General features: G+C 41.2%; 1 protein-coding gene across 1 annotated transcript in view; it reads right to left on the bottom strand.

The window, feature by feature from the left end:
- The window catches only part of BRWD3 (bromodomain and WD repeat domain containing 3), a 50,083-nt gene that overhangs the window by 20,304 nt on the left and 15,159 nt on the right, over window positions 1-14,620 (bottom strand). The window contains exons 7-19 of the mRNA XM_048318931.1: window positions 12,761-12,921; window positions 11,503-11,724; window positions 10,025-10,125; window positions 9,317-9,387; window positions 8,374-8,474; window positions 7,184-7,224; window positions 5,640-5,744; window positions 4,546-4,699; window positions 3,957-4,091; window positions 3,429-3,557; window positions 2,796-3,021; window positions 1,969-2,139; window positions 229-412 (exon numbers count right to left, since the gene is read on the bottom strand). Of these exons, the coding sequence (XP_048174888.1) occupies window positions 229-412; window positions 1,969-2,139; window positions 2,796-3,021; window positions 3,429-3,557; window positions 3,957-4,091; window positions 4,546-4,699; window positions 5,640-5,744; window positions 7,184-7,224; window positions 8,374-8,474; window positions 9,317-9,387; window positions 10,025-10,125; window positions 11,503-11,724; window positions 12,761-12,921 (1,801 nt within the window). The remainder of the gene's footprint in view (window positions 1-228; window positions 413-1,968; window positions 2,140-2,795; window positions 3,022-3,428; window positions 3,558-3,956; window positions 4,092-4,545; window positions 4,700-5,639; window positions 5,745-7,183; window positions 7,225-8,373; window positions 8,475-9,316; window positions 9,388-10,024; window positions 10,126-11,502; window positions 11,725-12,760; window positions 12,922-14,620) is intronic.

The following is a 14,620-nucleotide window of genomic DNA, read 5'->3' as shown; positions in this document are numbered from 1 at the left end:
CTTTTTTAGACAAAGCTGGAGGGAAATGCAGTATTTGAACTACTGAAGAAAGACTGAATTGTGAAAAGAAGGAATTACCATTCTCAACGCTCCATTCTGATCCTAATATTCCAAACAACCCAACCAACCAAGCCCCAAAGCTGATGCATCACTGAAAAACCATTCCAGGAGCACGGAAGGATCAGACACATTACACTACTCAATCCCTTGTCCCACTTAGCCTCTTACTTGCTGATGCCTGGAGGAAGCTCGTTGACCACCACCCTCCTGCTCCAGGCCATGAGGTCCCTCTCGGTGGCCATCTGGCTGCGGGGCGCGTTGTGGTGCATCTGGCGCACGCCCTCGATCTGCCCGCTCCTGCGCAGCCCCACGTTGGGCGGGGAGGCAACGTCCAAGCCCGGGCTGCGCAGAGCTGGGGGAGGAAGAAAGAGAGAGAGAAAGAGCTTCTTCACTTCCATGAACCATCAATAAAACCATGGAGTCACAGGATGGTTGGGTTAGGAGGGACCTTAGAGATCAAACAGTTCCACCCCCTGCCATGGGACACCTTCCACTATCCCAGGTTGCTCCAAGCCCCGTCCAACCTGGCTTTGGACACTTCCAGGGATGGGGCAGCCACAGCTTCTCTGGGCACCCTGTGCCAGGGCCTCCCCACCCTCAAAGGGAACAATTCCTTTCCTGTATCCCATCCACAATTTAAAGCTTAAGGACGGCACAAAGATCGATAAACAAAGGTTGGTAATAATGGAATCACTGCAATCATTGTCCTTACTTATCGACACAATTCCCATAGGCTTAAATACAGTAAATCACATGAAAATATTGCATTTATGGTTGTGCAAAGCTATATAAAAATATCTGGCTATTTAAATACTTTATACATAGTCTAATTAACTCACTCAAATGGGCAGTTCATGCGGCAAAGTCATTGATCAATGCAAGATCTAGAAGGCAACTGCTTTAATTTCCACACTAGTCATATCTGGAAATTCCTTTACACAGCTACAGGGACACACAAATAAAACTGGGAACTGGGGCCGTACGAAACATCAACGTATCCTAAGCGGCAGGAAAGACTTTGTGTGACCTGAAGCTGCCTTTTAGGCAACCTTTTTGACATATCAACTTAGATCAAAGCAAAAATGCATTTTCCTGTACTTCCCTGATATTTTTCTTACTCCTTCTTGAATTGAAACACAAGCAATTCCAAATCCAAATCCTAATGGGCTTTGCCAGGAAATCTACTTCAAACACATGTAATCAGTCACTTAACCTACAAGTGATTTATTAGCAGCTGTGAATTCTCCCAAGGCTCCGGCTGACTTGCAGCACAGTCCTGGGCATCTGCTCCCTCCCATCAGCTGCACTCACTCAGCTGCTCACATCTGATTGAGCGTGGTTTCAATTTTTAATCACTTTGTGTATTAAATATAAAATCACAGTAGCAGAACACTTACCAGGAGAATAATCTCAAGCTTTCTAAGGAAACACTAAGACAGAGCAACATGTTTATTTTATTAGCACTGATGCTCAGCCTTGTGCTGCAGCAGGAAACCATTAGTCTGTCACAACACTGTATTCCACTGACAACCCTTAATTACACGCTTTCATTTTGGCATTTTGCAGTTATGAAGTTTCATCTCTGCATCGATATCAAGACAATACAGTGAATTTCATGCTTATTTTTCAGAAAACTGGTTTAGAACAGGAATAATTCCAGTCTAACAACTCCAGGCAATCAGAAACAGTCTGGTTAGACCATTGGGTGCCCTCAGCTGCCCCTTAAATTTGTAATTCCTCTGTTGGAATCTACAGAACATCTCACTGCTCCACAGGGGTTAACAAGGTGTACAGGAAGAGGAGAGGAAAGCATCCTCAAAGACACCGTTTTATACCTGACTTTAACACTTTGATCAGTCCTTCCTGTGATAAGGAAGAAACTGATGAAGACAAGGCTGGGACACTAACCTCCATTAACAGAGTGGGATCTATTGAGTGGAGGGTTTGGAGGAGTTTCTCCTTCATTAATTAGTCTCAGATCTTGTTCCCTCTGGAGCTCTCTGATCATTCCATCAAGGATACTCTCATCCTGGTCATTCGTTTGCTGCCCGATGACTTGTTCAACCACCTCACCATCACCTTGACAAGAACAAAGCCAAAAATACTGATAAAATGATGGATTTCTGTATTATCAAACACCATAGAAATAATCCCATTTAGAACTCTGCACCACTATTTGTCTGCTCTGCAAAACATCTGACTACCAGCTGGCTTTCTGCTCTCATGTAATAAATGGAGGCAAAGTTTAAAAGAGAAGTTACAATAACATCCTAAAACTCCAGACCACATGTAGAACATAAACACAAACCCTTAGAAAAAGCAGAAAGAAATTATGCTTCAGTAGGTAAGAATGGAAGGTCTTTTTGGGGGATCAGCATTTTGCAGAAGTTTGTGTCTCTGAGAAAAAAGAACTGTTTTAAAAAACAAAAGCTGTTTTTTCCATGTCTTCCTCACCCTCCTGCTTTCTTCCTCACATCCACGGTTACAGAGGTTAACAGACAATGCTTTAAACATCTGGCATATACCAGGGAAAAATCCCCAGACTTTGGAATACTCTTGCCTCCAGTCAATCTGATTCCACACACTTCCTTTTTGCCATAACCCCACCCCATCTCCTCTTCTATCAGTATACTGAATTTAAACCATTAATTTATACATCCCCACAGCACCATCCCAGGAGCTGGTGCTCAATACTGTGCCACACTTGTGTTATTCATGATGTTCAGACAGAATACCATTAGCCACATATCCCAGCTGAGGAATAAGTTGTTCATCCTTGCAATTTTCCCTCCCTGGCACCAGCCGCTGGAATCTCGTGGGATGAGGATTTCCATCAACATCCACCAGGAATGGAGGAGGCATAAGGTGTGGAGCCTGTTGAGTCTGTTCATCCAGCACATAATTATTGGCATCCCGGATCAGGGGCCGGTAATCCGTGTGGAAGAACATCTGATCAGGAATCTGAAAGAAAAGCAATTTAGGAAATAAATCAATGGCCATTTGCAGCTGTCTTGCTGCTCTGGAATGGCTCCCATAAACCACAACTCCTACACTTGGGATCAGCACAAGGAATGTTATGACAAAGAACAGATTCCTGCCACAAATGTGGTTTATTACCAAGGCCTGATGCAAAAATTCAACAGTAAAACAGGCCAAGAGAGGTGGACAGAGAAGTTAATGCTTTTCTCCTCTATCTATAGAGTCTATTGCCTAAATCTTTTTGATTTAGATAAACAGATAATTTGATTTAGCTCCATGACCTAATTACTATTTTGTCTGGGGCAGGGTGAGGGAATAAATTGTAGCACAATACTTCTAAGACAAAATCAGGTCAAGACAGGGAAGAGTTTAAAATTCATTCAACCCACCTTTTCATAATATTTATTGCATCCAAAACCAAATAGTAGCAGATGTCCATGAGAGTCTGTGCAGGCAAAATGCTGCCCATCTGGTGAGAACTTGCAATCAAAAACAGCTCCATGGCCTTGGCCCTCAATCTGTACCAAGCACAGAGAATTCCTTTCACAACCATACATTCTCTATAACAGCATTTTCACAAACATTTCCCCTGTGCTCCAACACGTACTGAATCCTCATTCTGTGATTTCTCATCTCACTCAAGACTGATTTACACTTCTATTTATTGAAGTTAAACTGAAAAACGAAGTAAAACTTCACATTTTCTCCCTGTCCTGAAATTTCAGCCCAACTTTTAATGTTATGTTCTGGAACAACCACCTGGAAGTCTACATTTTATGTTAATTGTAAACATAGGGCAAGATCACCAAAGATCTCAGAGCTGTACTGGCTCTAGAGGTATTTAATGAAATTTGCTTTTGTCCCAAGACCAGTTTTGTGAAAAAAGAATAAACCAAACCTTCTGTGATCCTTCTTACCATGTTAAAGTAATTGCGAATTTTTGTTCCTTTGTCTATATCCCAAACAAAAATATTCCCATCGTGTCCTGCCGAAAGCACAATCCTTTGGTCAAAGGGATGAGCCTCCAGAACAAAAACTTCGTCATCGTGACCCTGCAACGACAGCAGGGGGTAAAAAAAGAAGCTGCATTTCTCCATGTGGTATCTCCAGATGTGCTGGGAGTTACTGAGAGGACATCCCGGAGCAGGGAGTCACCCAGGACACCTCAATTTACTGGAACTGTGCTTGGTCACCATTCCTGCCACAGGTTTGGCATTGTCACTGCTTGGCACCGCTGAGATGGGGAGGGATGGGAGGAAGGAGAAATCAGGGCATGAATGGAGCCTCCAAAGGGTTCCCTGTCAGCCAGCAATCACCAGGGTTCTGCAATCAGCTCCTTTCCCCACGGGACACCCTCCTCCTGGCAGGCAGGGGACAGCTGGATACTTCAACACCAAATCCTTGACAGGGGAATGATGCAGTTGATGCAGGTGATGCAGTTTAGCCTCAAATCAATCTCAGAGTGAACTACATCCATTTGGGATTCCCCCCTGGAATTGTACTCACGGATAAGCTATGGAGAAGCTGCCCTGTGGATGAGTTCCACACTTTGAGGAGGAAATTGTTGACTGCAGTGATGACAGTGGCATCATATCGATCCCAAGCCACCATGGTAACCTTCAGCTTGGTCACCTTGTCCTCCCCAGATGCCACATTGTTTCTAAGGAAATCAGTAATTTTAAAAGGAATAAATCAATAACGACATATGGGAACATTTAGGAGAGCTAATTCAGTATGAATTTTGGGGAAGGATGGTTCACAGCCACCTCTGTGACTCTGGCTAAGGCAGAAGGAGGAAGGATGGTTCTGCAGTGGTAAAAACCAGATATGGGAAATATTCAGTGCCACTGAGATTTATAGAGCTCTCTTTCCTTAAAAAGGACATTTCCTCCTCTATTCCACTGTCATCATCCTCCTCCACCCCAATTCTTACTTTCAGACCTATTAAGCTTTTTTCTACAAGGCATTTTTCTTATCAGTCATCAGTATCAGTAAACTCCACGATGAGCAGGAACCTGCTAAATAAACCCAACTCGCATTCTGACTGCAAACACTGCAAGTGTAGCCACTGAAATATGGAGAATTCTGCAAAGCAAGAACCTAATGGGTTTCTCCATTTCTGCTCTTTGTTGTTGGGAATATTAAATTACAATTCAATTACAGGGCACTTAAAGTAGTCACTTGAGGATCTCAGAAAAACATGAAACCCTAACTGAACCTGAGAACTAAACACTAATTTCACCTCTTACTTGGAAATCGAAGGTAGAAATACAATTTTAAGAACCATGTTGGATATATGTATTAGCATATGATCACTGGGGCTCCACCAAAACCTCCTTCTGTGAGATAAACTATTTGACATTCTTATTTCATGTGTAAAATGCTAAATATTCCTCAACCATTAGGATAGGGAAGTACCAACAGATTATTATTTATTTGGGGGTGAAATTAACTGTGTAAGTTGACAGTGCCATGACATTTTCAATACATGCACTGAAATTAACTCAAAATGGAAGCAAATAACCAGTTTTCAACATGATGGAGGATTTAGCTTGCAGGTAAATGTGCCCATGAGGTGTGTTCTGCTTGCTTTGCTTTACCCTGTCATTTTTGTAGCCATATCCAGGATCAGACTCTTCCAGTCATGTTGATGGTAGTGCCAGATTCTTGCTGTTCCATCCCTGCTTCCACTGACAAACCTTAAGCTATGGGGCAAAGGGAAAAAAAACCCATGAAATTCTGAATAAAGATGGTTTCATCCCCACATGGACACCAATAAATGATATATATACACTTGGAAGTGTGTACTTGTGTATCTCTACCTCTCCTGCTCACGAGGTTACAATTTTCCTATCAGATATTGTGGGGTACAAGAGAGTTTCTAGCCCACAACATTAATTACATTTGGCTCCAGCAGCAGATGGCCTTGGAATGACTTCAATGTCGTAATTCATATGAGCTGCACATTCCCTTTTTAATGACATCAGCAAATCCCTGGAGCAGCTCAGAGTGGCAGCAAAGAAAGGAAAACTGCGTGCCAGGAGTCTGGCATAAATTATAATACATTAACTTAGGGACAGGGTGAAGACAGGCAAGGGAAAGAGCCAAATGGAGCACAAGGAGGTTGTCCTGCCTGTGGAGCTGAACAGGAATATTCTAATTTTTAAACCCCTTCTTATTTAAAAATTTTAAGCATCCAGGAAATGTATTTAACCACACCATAATGCTTTGGCCATCAATGTCACAGAAATCACTTTTGTTGAGAAACTGGGAAAAAAGCTCCTCAAGTAATATATTTTCACAGGATGGCCAACACCTTTGGAAGTATATTCCATTTGTATACAAAATTACACTTAAAAGGCAAATCTATTCAATTTTATGAAGTGATTGTTTCACCTTTTCAGCTTCCTTGGTCTGATTTTTTTTCACTGTGATGAAAAAGAGCTTGAAAATGCTTGTGACAAATTAATTTTCTTCTTAATTTTACTTCTTTATATTAAAATAAAAAGGAAGGTGCCCCTTTTTTCCATTCAAAGCATCATTACAGAATATAGTTTTCAGTGAGTATGTGACCTCATTGCCTCTCACATGGCTTGGAAAGAACTGGTGATACAATTACACCAGCACATTCTCACATAACTTCACATGACAAAGCTCTCCAAGTACAGGTGCACAGCTACAGCTTGGCTTGGAAGGCTCATCCCTTAAAGGCACATCCCTTAAATCTCCTACCCCGCAAAATAAGGAATAGGAGCAAAAGCTGGGCTAACAACATCTCTATTTACTAACTTTTGCTTTAGACTACATTGATTACAATGCTCTGACTCCACAAGCAACCCCTCTGTGGGGGCTACCTGGGAAGGAAGGCTGTTCTTACACAGAAAGGCTATAAAATTTGGGTTCCAATTTGCTGTTTGAAAGAAAAAACAAATTAAAAGCACAGTTACAGAACATTTGTGTTGTTACAGCAGAGGACAACGAGTTCAAGCCTGTGGACATGACACACATCTTGCAACACACCGCAATAATTTGCCCAGGATTAAGCCAAGCCCGTGGGCAATCTTCCTGTTGCGCCAAATTTTCCATGAAATGTTGTTTGGAAAATTAAATACCATCATTGTCAGGTCCAAAGCCCAGCACTCACCTGTCACCGTTGTTACAGAACTGCACTGCAACCACTTTGTCCTAAACAGGAAGGAAGGAAACAACAGAAGTGAAAAACTCAGCCTAAAAGATCTTCATGACAAGCTTTTTATTTAGCAAATAAAAAGATTGTCAAAAAAAATTTCAAGTACGGAACAGTTGTATTTGAAGTTAAAACTTCCCCAGACACATTGTGTAAAACACTGAAATAGAAAACTTCAGAGAGGTGATGGTTTCCTGCCATTTTTAGACCTAACGTGAAAGTGCATAGAAAAATGTAATCCCAAAAATGCAAACCTTGGCTTTATTAACACTTACAAATCGTTGAGAAACAAATGTTACGTTTCAGACATAGCTTTGCCCTTTTTTAATTTGCCAAATACTTGTGCTGGCTCCATGCTTTGCTCTCCTTACTCCCACTGATGTCTCTAACTCCTGGTAACTGGGATTTGTTTTAGGGAGGGCTGACAGCTGTCTGCAGGATTAAGAGTGGATTTAAAGAAATTAAAGGAATTACAGCTTCTTCCAGACCTGTTCAATACAGAAAATATTCTTTTCTTTTGTGAACAAAATACTTATTTGATGTGTTGGCTTTGAGACTTAAACGTGAGAGCCATGACTCCCACTGAAGCTCAGGGAATCAATTCAGACCTTGGGCTTAATCCATAAAATGTTCCTGAGGTGGTAAGTTTGTAGTTTGAATTTTTATGGGAACCCTTCTGCATTACCTGAAAAAAAGATGCTTTAAGCTTTATTTTCGAAATGAAATTACCATCATGATCCAAACTTTGACAGCACAGACCAAAACATGAATTACTTTGTCTTGTTATGTGGATTTAACTAAACATTCAACAGCAAGTTTAATAGGGAAAAAATGACATTGTGATATGACATTGTGCATTAAAACTGTTTTAATTCCTCATTCTAACACAAACTTTTTTCAAGAATGAGGGAAAATCACCTGCTCCCTCAGTTTTCCGGGGGAATGAAATGCATTTTGCACAAACCTCTTGCCTCAGAGCGATTTAAAAATAAACATCCCACAATTTTCCAGGCATTTAAATACCACAGTGTTGAAAGCCAAACAAATTCTAGACAGTTAATAAAAAAAAATAGGATGTACAGAAACCAAGTTCCTGAAATGAGATAAAGGGGTAGAAAAATAGATTTTCTTTTGGATTTGCCTCTTACCGTGTGAGATTCCAGCTCAGCCATTTTCTCTGGAGATTCTGAGCCCAAATAATAAATTCTTATCACGTGGTCAGTACTCCCTGTTGCAATGAACATGCCACCTAAAAGAGAATTCTCTGTGAGAAGAAGTCATCCAAGGAACAACTTAACTTCATTTATTTTAATTTGCTGCTTTCTTGTCAAAGCAGCAAACTAGTTTTAAACAGAAAATTTCAATGTCAACAGGTAAATGACAAATAAAACATTTAAGTGCAACTTCAATTATCTACTTGACACACAGCAGAGAAATTATTGCTGAATTGGGATGCAGTGATTAAGGTATTTTATTGTAATTTCTTTACAACATTGCCCAGAAATGGCACTATTGTGTGGTTTGCTGCATTGGAATGGGTTTAGTTAATTCAGGATTTCTAGCTTTAAAAAAGCAATGTGGCTCTACAAGGGCTCTCAATTTCAAAAAGCAAATTTAATGAGTAATTACATCATTTTCTTCGTAAAAATCATTTTATTTTGCTCATTCAAAGCTGCAAAGGAGGTCTGTTACGCTGAGATTTTCCAATACATTGAATTGATCCTCTTAGAATTCAGCCAGATTTGGAAGATTAGCAAAAGTGGAATCTTCGACATAGGATTTCCAGAACTTTCCACTCAAAACCTTCACGAGGTAAAGTCTTAAAAGGATGTTACAGAGAAATATCTCTGATGTGCAAAACAAGAGATTGAAAGCCTTGGAAGTGGTCAAGATATTTTAGCTTCAATTATAGGAAAAAAGAGAAAGAGCAGCTTGAAGCAGACACTTTTCAGGGAAAATTTCCAACAATCCCAATTTGACAGTGGTAAAAATAACTGGGAAAGGGTTTAACACTCTTTGTATTTAAAGAGAAATAACAGAACTGTCACCCAAGGCCCCAAATTCATGAAACGGCTGATGCTGAACACATACCAGAACTGAAAGATGAACAGGAGATCTGAACACCAGGCCTGGACCTCTCTGCAAACTTCACAGGACGATCCCTACACGCAAAAAACAACATTTTTATTTTTCCTTCTTTATTCAACACACACAGTTCCCTGCAGTTCAGCAGGCTGAGGTCAACATGCTCATCTTAAATCTCTTAATTTTATAATTCTCACCTAAGTCTGCTAGAACTTATTTTTCATTTTAGGAATTTTCTTCCTCAGTTTAATAAGAAAGCCACAATTCTCTAAATTGAAGATTATTTAATTGATTTATCATGATACCAATTCAAATCTATTTAAAACAGACCCTGCCAAACCATTAATCCAATAGCATTTCCTCCCAAGTAAATATGGGTTTGATGACATCTACATATGTACATTCTTCTTATTATGAGCAAATTAATTCTTCTGCCTGTACATTTTGGACAAGGATTTAATCCTGAATATAAAAGCTGGAATTTCTTCCACAATTTTGTCTTGCAAAGCACAAACCCCAGAAATAACAACCCCAATCTCTCCCTCCCCTTTGGGTTCAAATGCCACAGAATCCCAAATTGCTCCAGCCCCACACACCAGTTTATTAAGCAAGAAAACGCCCTTATTTCATTATCTCAGCATTCCTCTCTATGCCAAAATTAAAAATAAATTCATCCTTGAGTTAAAATAATTATAATTATCTAAACAGTCTTACTTGAACTTCATGGTGTTTGCATGCCACTGCCAGAAACAGATTGTTCCATCGGCACCGGTGGAAGTGAGGTATCGAGTTGTTCCTTTCCTCGCAGGAGAGAACTAAAAATAAAAGTTGTAACAATTAAACCAGCTCCTATCCTCTCTTCTATCATGCTGGAAACTTGTTGACAAGAATGTTTTTCACTAACACATTAGTTTCTCCCCAAGAGTACAGAGAGCAGGGGTAAGCAGAGACCTGAGTTTCCATAAAAATAAAGCTGAGGAAATGGAAAACACCTATGTTTTGGTTAGGAATTCTTTGTTTTTATCACACAAAGGAAATTGGAGAAATGAAACAAGCCCAGACCCCGTAAATGGGGCAAAAACATGAGGAAACAGTTCTTTTTAGGATAGAACTGGATCAAACATGGCAAATACAATGATTCCTGCATCCAAGCCCAATGAAGAACAGCTGCACAGCAGGATCCCCTCTCCTCTATCTTCCTAAATCTCTCCAAGGAGTGGGAAAGCTTTTTATTCTTAATTTCATAACTGCAGCAATACCTTTAATCCTCAGGCTACCTAGTAATTTGATAAAGGAATCCAGCACTGCTTCCTCAAAAAGCCATGACTGATAATACTCTAAATTATCAGCTTTATAAAGAGCTTGAGATAAACACATACACACACACATATATATACACATATACATGTCAACAAATAATACACCAGTTATAAAGCCAGGTGTAAAATATGTTTCCAAAACAATCACCTTAACATGGCTGAAATCAGACAAAAAGTCTAGGGAAGATGGGGAGAAATGAGACTCCTGGGGAATACTGGCATGATGGAGAAGCCTGTGCTGAATCCAAGGCAGCACCACTCCAGGAGAGAGGGATTCTGAGCCAAACAGCCCCACTCACTCTCCCCTCTATGTGCATCACCTGCCAAATTGCAGGGATTGTCTTTTTTATCCTGGAATTTTGTTTTTTGGAGGTTTCTGCCTGGCAGTTGTGAGGATTTTTTAAAGAAAACCTGCATTTGCTACAACATCCAGAGCAGCTCCTTATGCTACAAGCTAAGATAACAAGGAAACAAGAAACGGTGAGTAAGGAATTTTAACTGATCCTTCTGAAAAACAAATGTTCTCTGTAAATACAAGAGCGTTGGGTCAGGTGCTGTGCCAGGAGCACCACCAAAGATGCCAAACATGTCAGCGAGTTGAGCCAAGGAGAGGCTGCTGCTCTCTGAGTTACTCTAAAAGAGCATCAGATCTCCCATTTTCTAGACCTAAGGAAGCAGCAGTGGGATCACACAGCTAAGAGCACGTGGAAGCAGGAGGATGATCCCCTGGGCACTGCACGATTGATTTAACCAGGAAAAACACCCTTGAGCTGGGACAAAGCAGAGACAAAAAGATCAATTTTATCCTTGACCACCACAGCTCTTATTACCATTCCAATTCAAGGGGTTAGGAAAAACCCCATCAGTCCTTACCTGTATGGAAGTGATGGAAGCTGAGTGGCCCTGCAGGACCGCGAGGGGGGCACAGGTCCGGAGGCACCACACCCTGACCACCTTGTCACAGCTGCCCGCGGCCAGCAGCGTGTTCTCGTAGTTGACAGCCATGTCCGAGATCTCAGCCGAGTGGCCCCGCAGCGTGGACAGCAGGCGCCCATCGTCCGTGGCCCAGATCTTCACCAAACAATCATCCGACCCCTGAAATTCCACAGAAATTCCCAAAGGTTACAGAAAATACGGGACACGTTCCATGCACATCACACATGGGTCACCGTGGAGGGACAGGGATCCCAAGCCCCATGAACTGACAGAACAACTTCGGTGGGATTCCACAGAGGCAGAGTTTTATGAAGGAATTCTTCCCTGTGAAGGTGGATATATGGAAGAAATTCCTCCCTGTGAGGGTGGGGAGGCCCTGGCACAGGGTGCCCAGAGAAGCTGTGGCTGCCCCTGGACCCCTGGCAGTGTCCAAGGCCAGGCTGGATGGGGCTTGGAGCAGCCTGGGATAGTGGAAGGTGTCCCTGCCTATGGCAGGGGGTGGAACCAGATGACCTTGAAATATTCCATCCCATTCAAACCACTCTTTGATTCTATGGTTCTATGAACTGCAGAGTCTGGGGATCATCTTACGGAGTCAAGGATTTCAATTTGATAAAAGAGAATCACGGAATCACAGGATGGTTTATGCTGGAAGGGATCTATTTGGAAGGCAGTGACACACATCTTCCACTATCCCAGGTTGCTCCAAGCCCCGTCCAACCTGGCTCCAGGGATGGGGCAGCCACAGCTTCTTTGGGCAACCTGTGCCAGGGCCTCACCGCCCTCACAGAGAAGGATTCCTTCCCAACATCCCACCTAACCCTGCCCCCTATCAGTGGGAAGTCATCCCCCCTTGCCCTGGCACTCCATGCACAGTGACAAACATTGACAGCTAAAACTGCAACGCTCATTTGAAAAATCTGTTGATTTTTAAATATGCTCAACAAAAAGCAAGGGCATCAGCACAGAAATGGATGTCACTGTATTCTGGAGAAAAACTTACAATAATTATCATGTATTCACTGACACACTACAAATCCTGGAAGGTAAATTTAGTAGAAAAACAACTTGCAGCTGAACAAAGTCATGTCTGCATCTCAATCAGTGACTAAGAGGGTGTTGAGGGACTCAAGAAAGAAAGAAATCAAACCAAACAAAGCAATCTTCCAAAAAAATGTCCAAATTTTAAACTTACTGTAAAAATTCTCCTCCCACTGCGATCAAAGGCTATGCAATAGACAGAGGAGAGGTGCCCCAAAATCCTCTTGTGCATCTTCATGTGTTGGTAGGTGGATGTTGGGAACAAGTGGCTGAAACGGCCACATCCAGTTAATTGCCTGGCAGAAAGGATATGAACTGGGAGAGAAAAACAAAGCAAAAGGAAGACTGAGACATGAATTCTGTCCAGAACTCAGAGTAAATAAATATTAAATACAATACAGTATTTATTAACAACTTTAGTATTAGAAACAGTAATAAATCTGAACCTCTTCCACCTTATCAGAACATTCTGTCCAGTGTTATAAAAAGAAATCCCACTCCTGATGGAGCCTTTCAATTCCCTCCACAGACTGCACCTGCTTCCTTACTAAAAATGAAAGCAGAATGCAAAGTTCCCACCACAACTGGGAGTTATTCCAATGCTCAGTTCATGAACAGGTAACAGATACATTTATCCTACATGGATGAGGAAAATCTTTAAGGAAAATCTTTGAAGGAAGAAAGGAAATTTAAGAAATTAAGGAAATTACATGTCACTAATATCAATCACAAGAAGAGTATAATAATAGTTTCTTTTAAGTGCTTCTTTGGTGATGAAAATCTTTCTTTGGAATGGCTTCCAGATCGTATGTGAGGGCCAAAGGACTTCCACATCCACATCACTGCATTCCTATGGCAGTGGAATCCAAGAACAAGAAATAGGTGCCGCTAACGGAAAAGTCTCAGTGGCAGAATGGCAGGTAAGAGAAAACTGCAGCAACAACAACAAATTCCCTCCTGTTTCCATAGCCAGCAGCCCTTCTAGAAACAGCCTAAAACCTAAATGCACAAAACCATCCCGTAAAAAAGCCTTTGATTGGATGCACAATTTTGAGACCAGTTGGGGGTACTTAATTTCACCAATCCTATCCTATTACTGTTTTCCCTAACCTATCCTCATTCACAGCACTTGAACTTTGGATTTGAAAGTTCTGAGAGGGTTTTTCAGTGGCACTTGAGGATCTGACGGAGCTGTGCTGGTGGGTTTGTGGAGACTCTGTGATAGCAGATTCCCTGGAGCAACTCCTTATCTTCTCCTGCACCTTGATGTGGGCTGGGCTTCACAGGAGCCCCACGAAGCTCTTTAGTGCCTTTCGCTCCTTTAGTTTAAAAGTCTAGTGAAAAACTCGAGCCATTTCTTAATTGTCTCATGATATCACTGCCAATCTACACAAAAAAAGATCATGGAATACGTTAAAAAATTAATCTACAAAGTCAAGAAGTGCCATTTCAAAGGGTTCCTAACCTGTAACTCCTTGTGTAAATTGATACCATTGAAGTATTTACACACAAGCAAGGGAAAGAAATTGTTTCCAGCTTTAAAGAAAGTATTTTTGTGTCTCAGTTTTAAGTTCCGAAATGTGGCTTATTTTTAATCCCTCAATGCAATTGAAACATGAAACATGACACATGAGGGAAAAAAGCTGCATAGAAGATGCTTGCAAAAGCCATCAGGCTCCAGCATAACCTCACCTTCAGTCAATATTTGCTTTGCAAGTAAAAACACATATTCAGCAATACTAAAAAGCAAAACACACTAAAGCAAATTAATTTACTACCTACCATTGATACCTGATCTTATAGAGGGCTGTTAAACAAAACTGTCTCCCCAAGCAAAGTAAAACTGAAATTTTAAACTCTTTTTCCTACCTCTAATGCAGAGATCCTGTAGTGATAAATGCTCTACAAAGGTACCTCAGCTTTGCCTACACATTATTTTATTTACTCTTCAAGTATGACAGCTTAAAAGCTGAATTCTTAAAAATATTACACCTCCCTTTCCCCCACCCTGTGT

Source organism: Corvus hawaiiensis, chromosome 14, assembly GCF_020740725.1.
Source record: "Corvus hawaiiensis isolate bCorHaw1 chromosome 14, bCorHaw1.pri.cur, whole genome shotgun sequence".
NCBI lineage: Eukaryota > Metazoa > Chordata > Aves > Passeriformes > Corvidae > Corvus > Corvus hawaiiensis.
The sequence above is the reverse complement of the archived record's forward strand: the minus strand, read 5'-3'. Positions and strand labels throughout refer to the sequence as shown.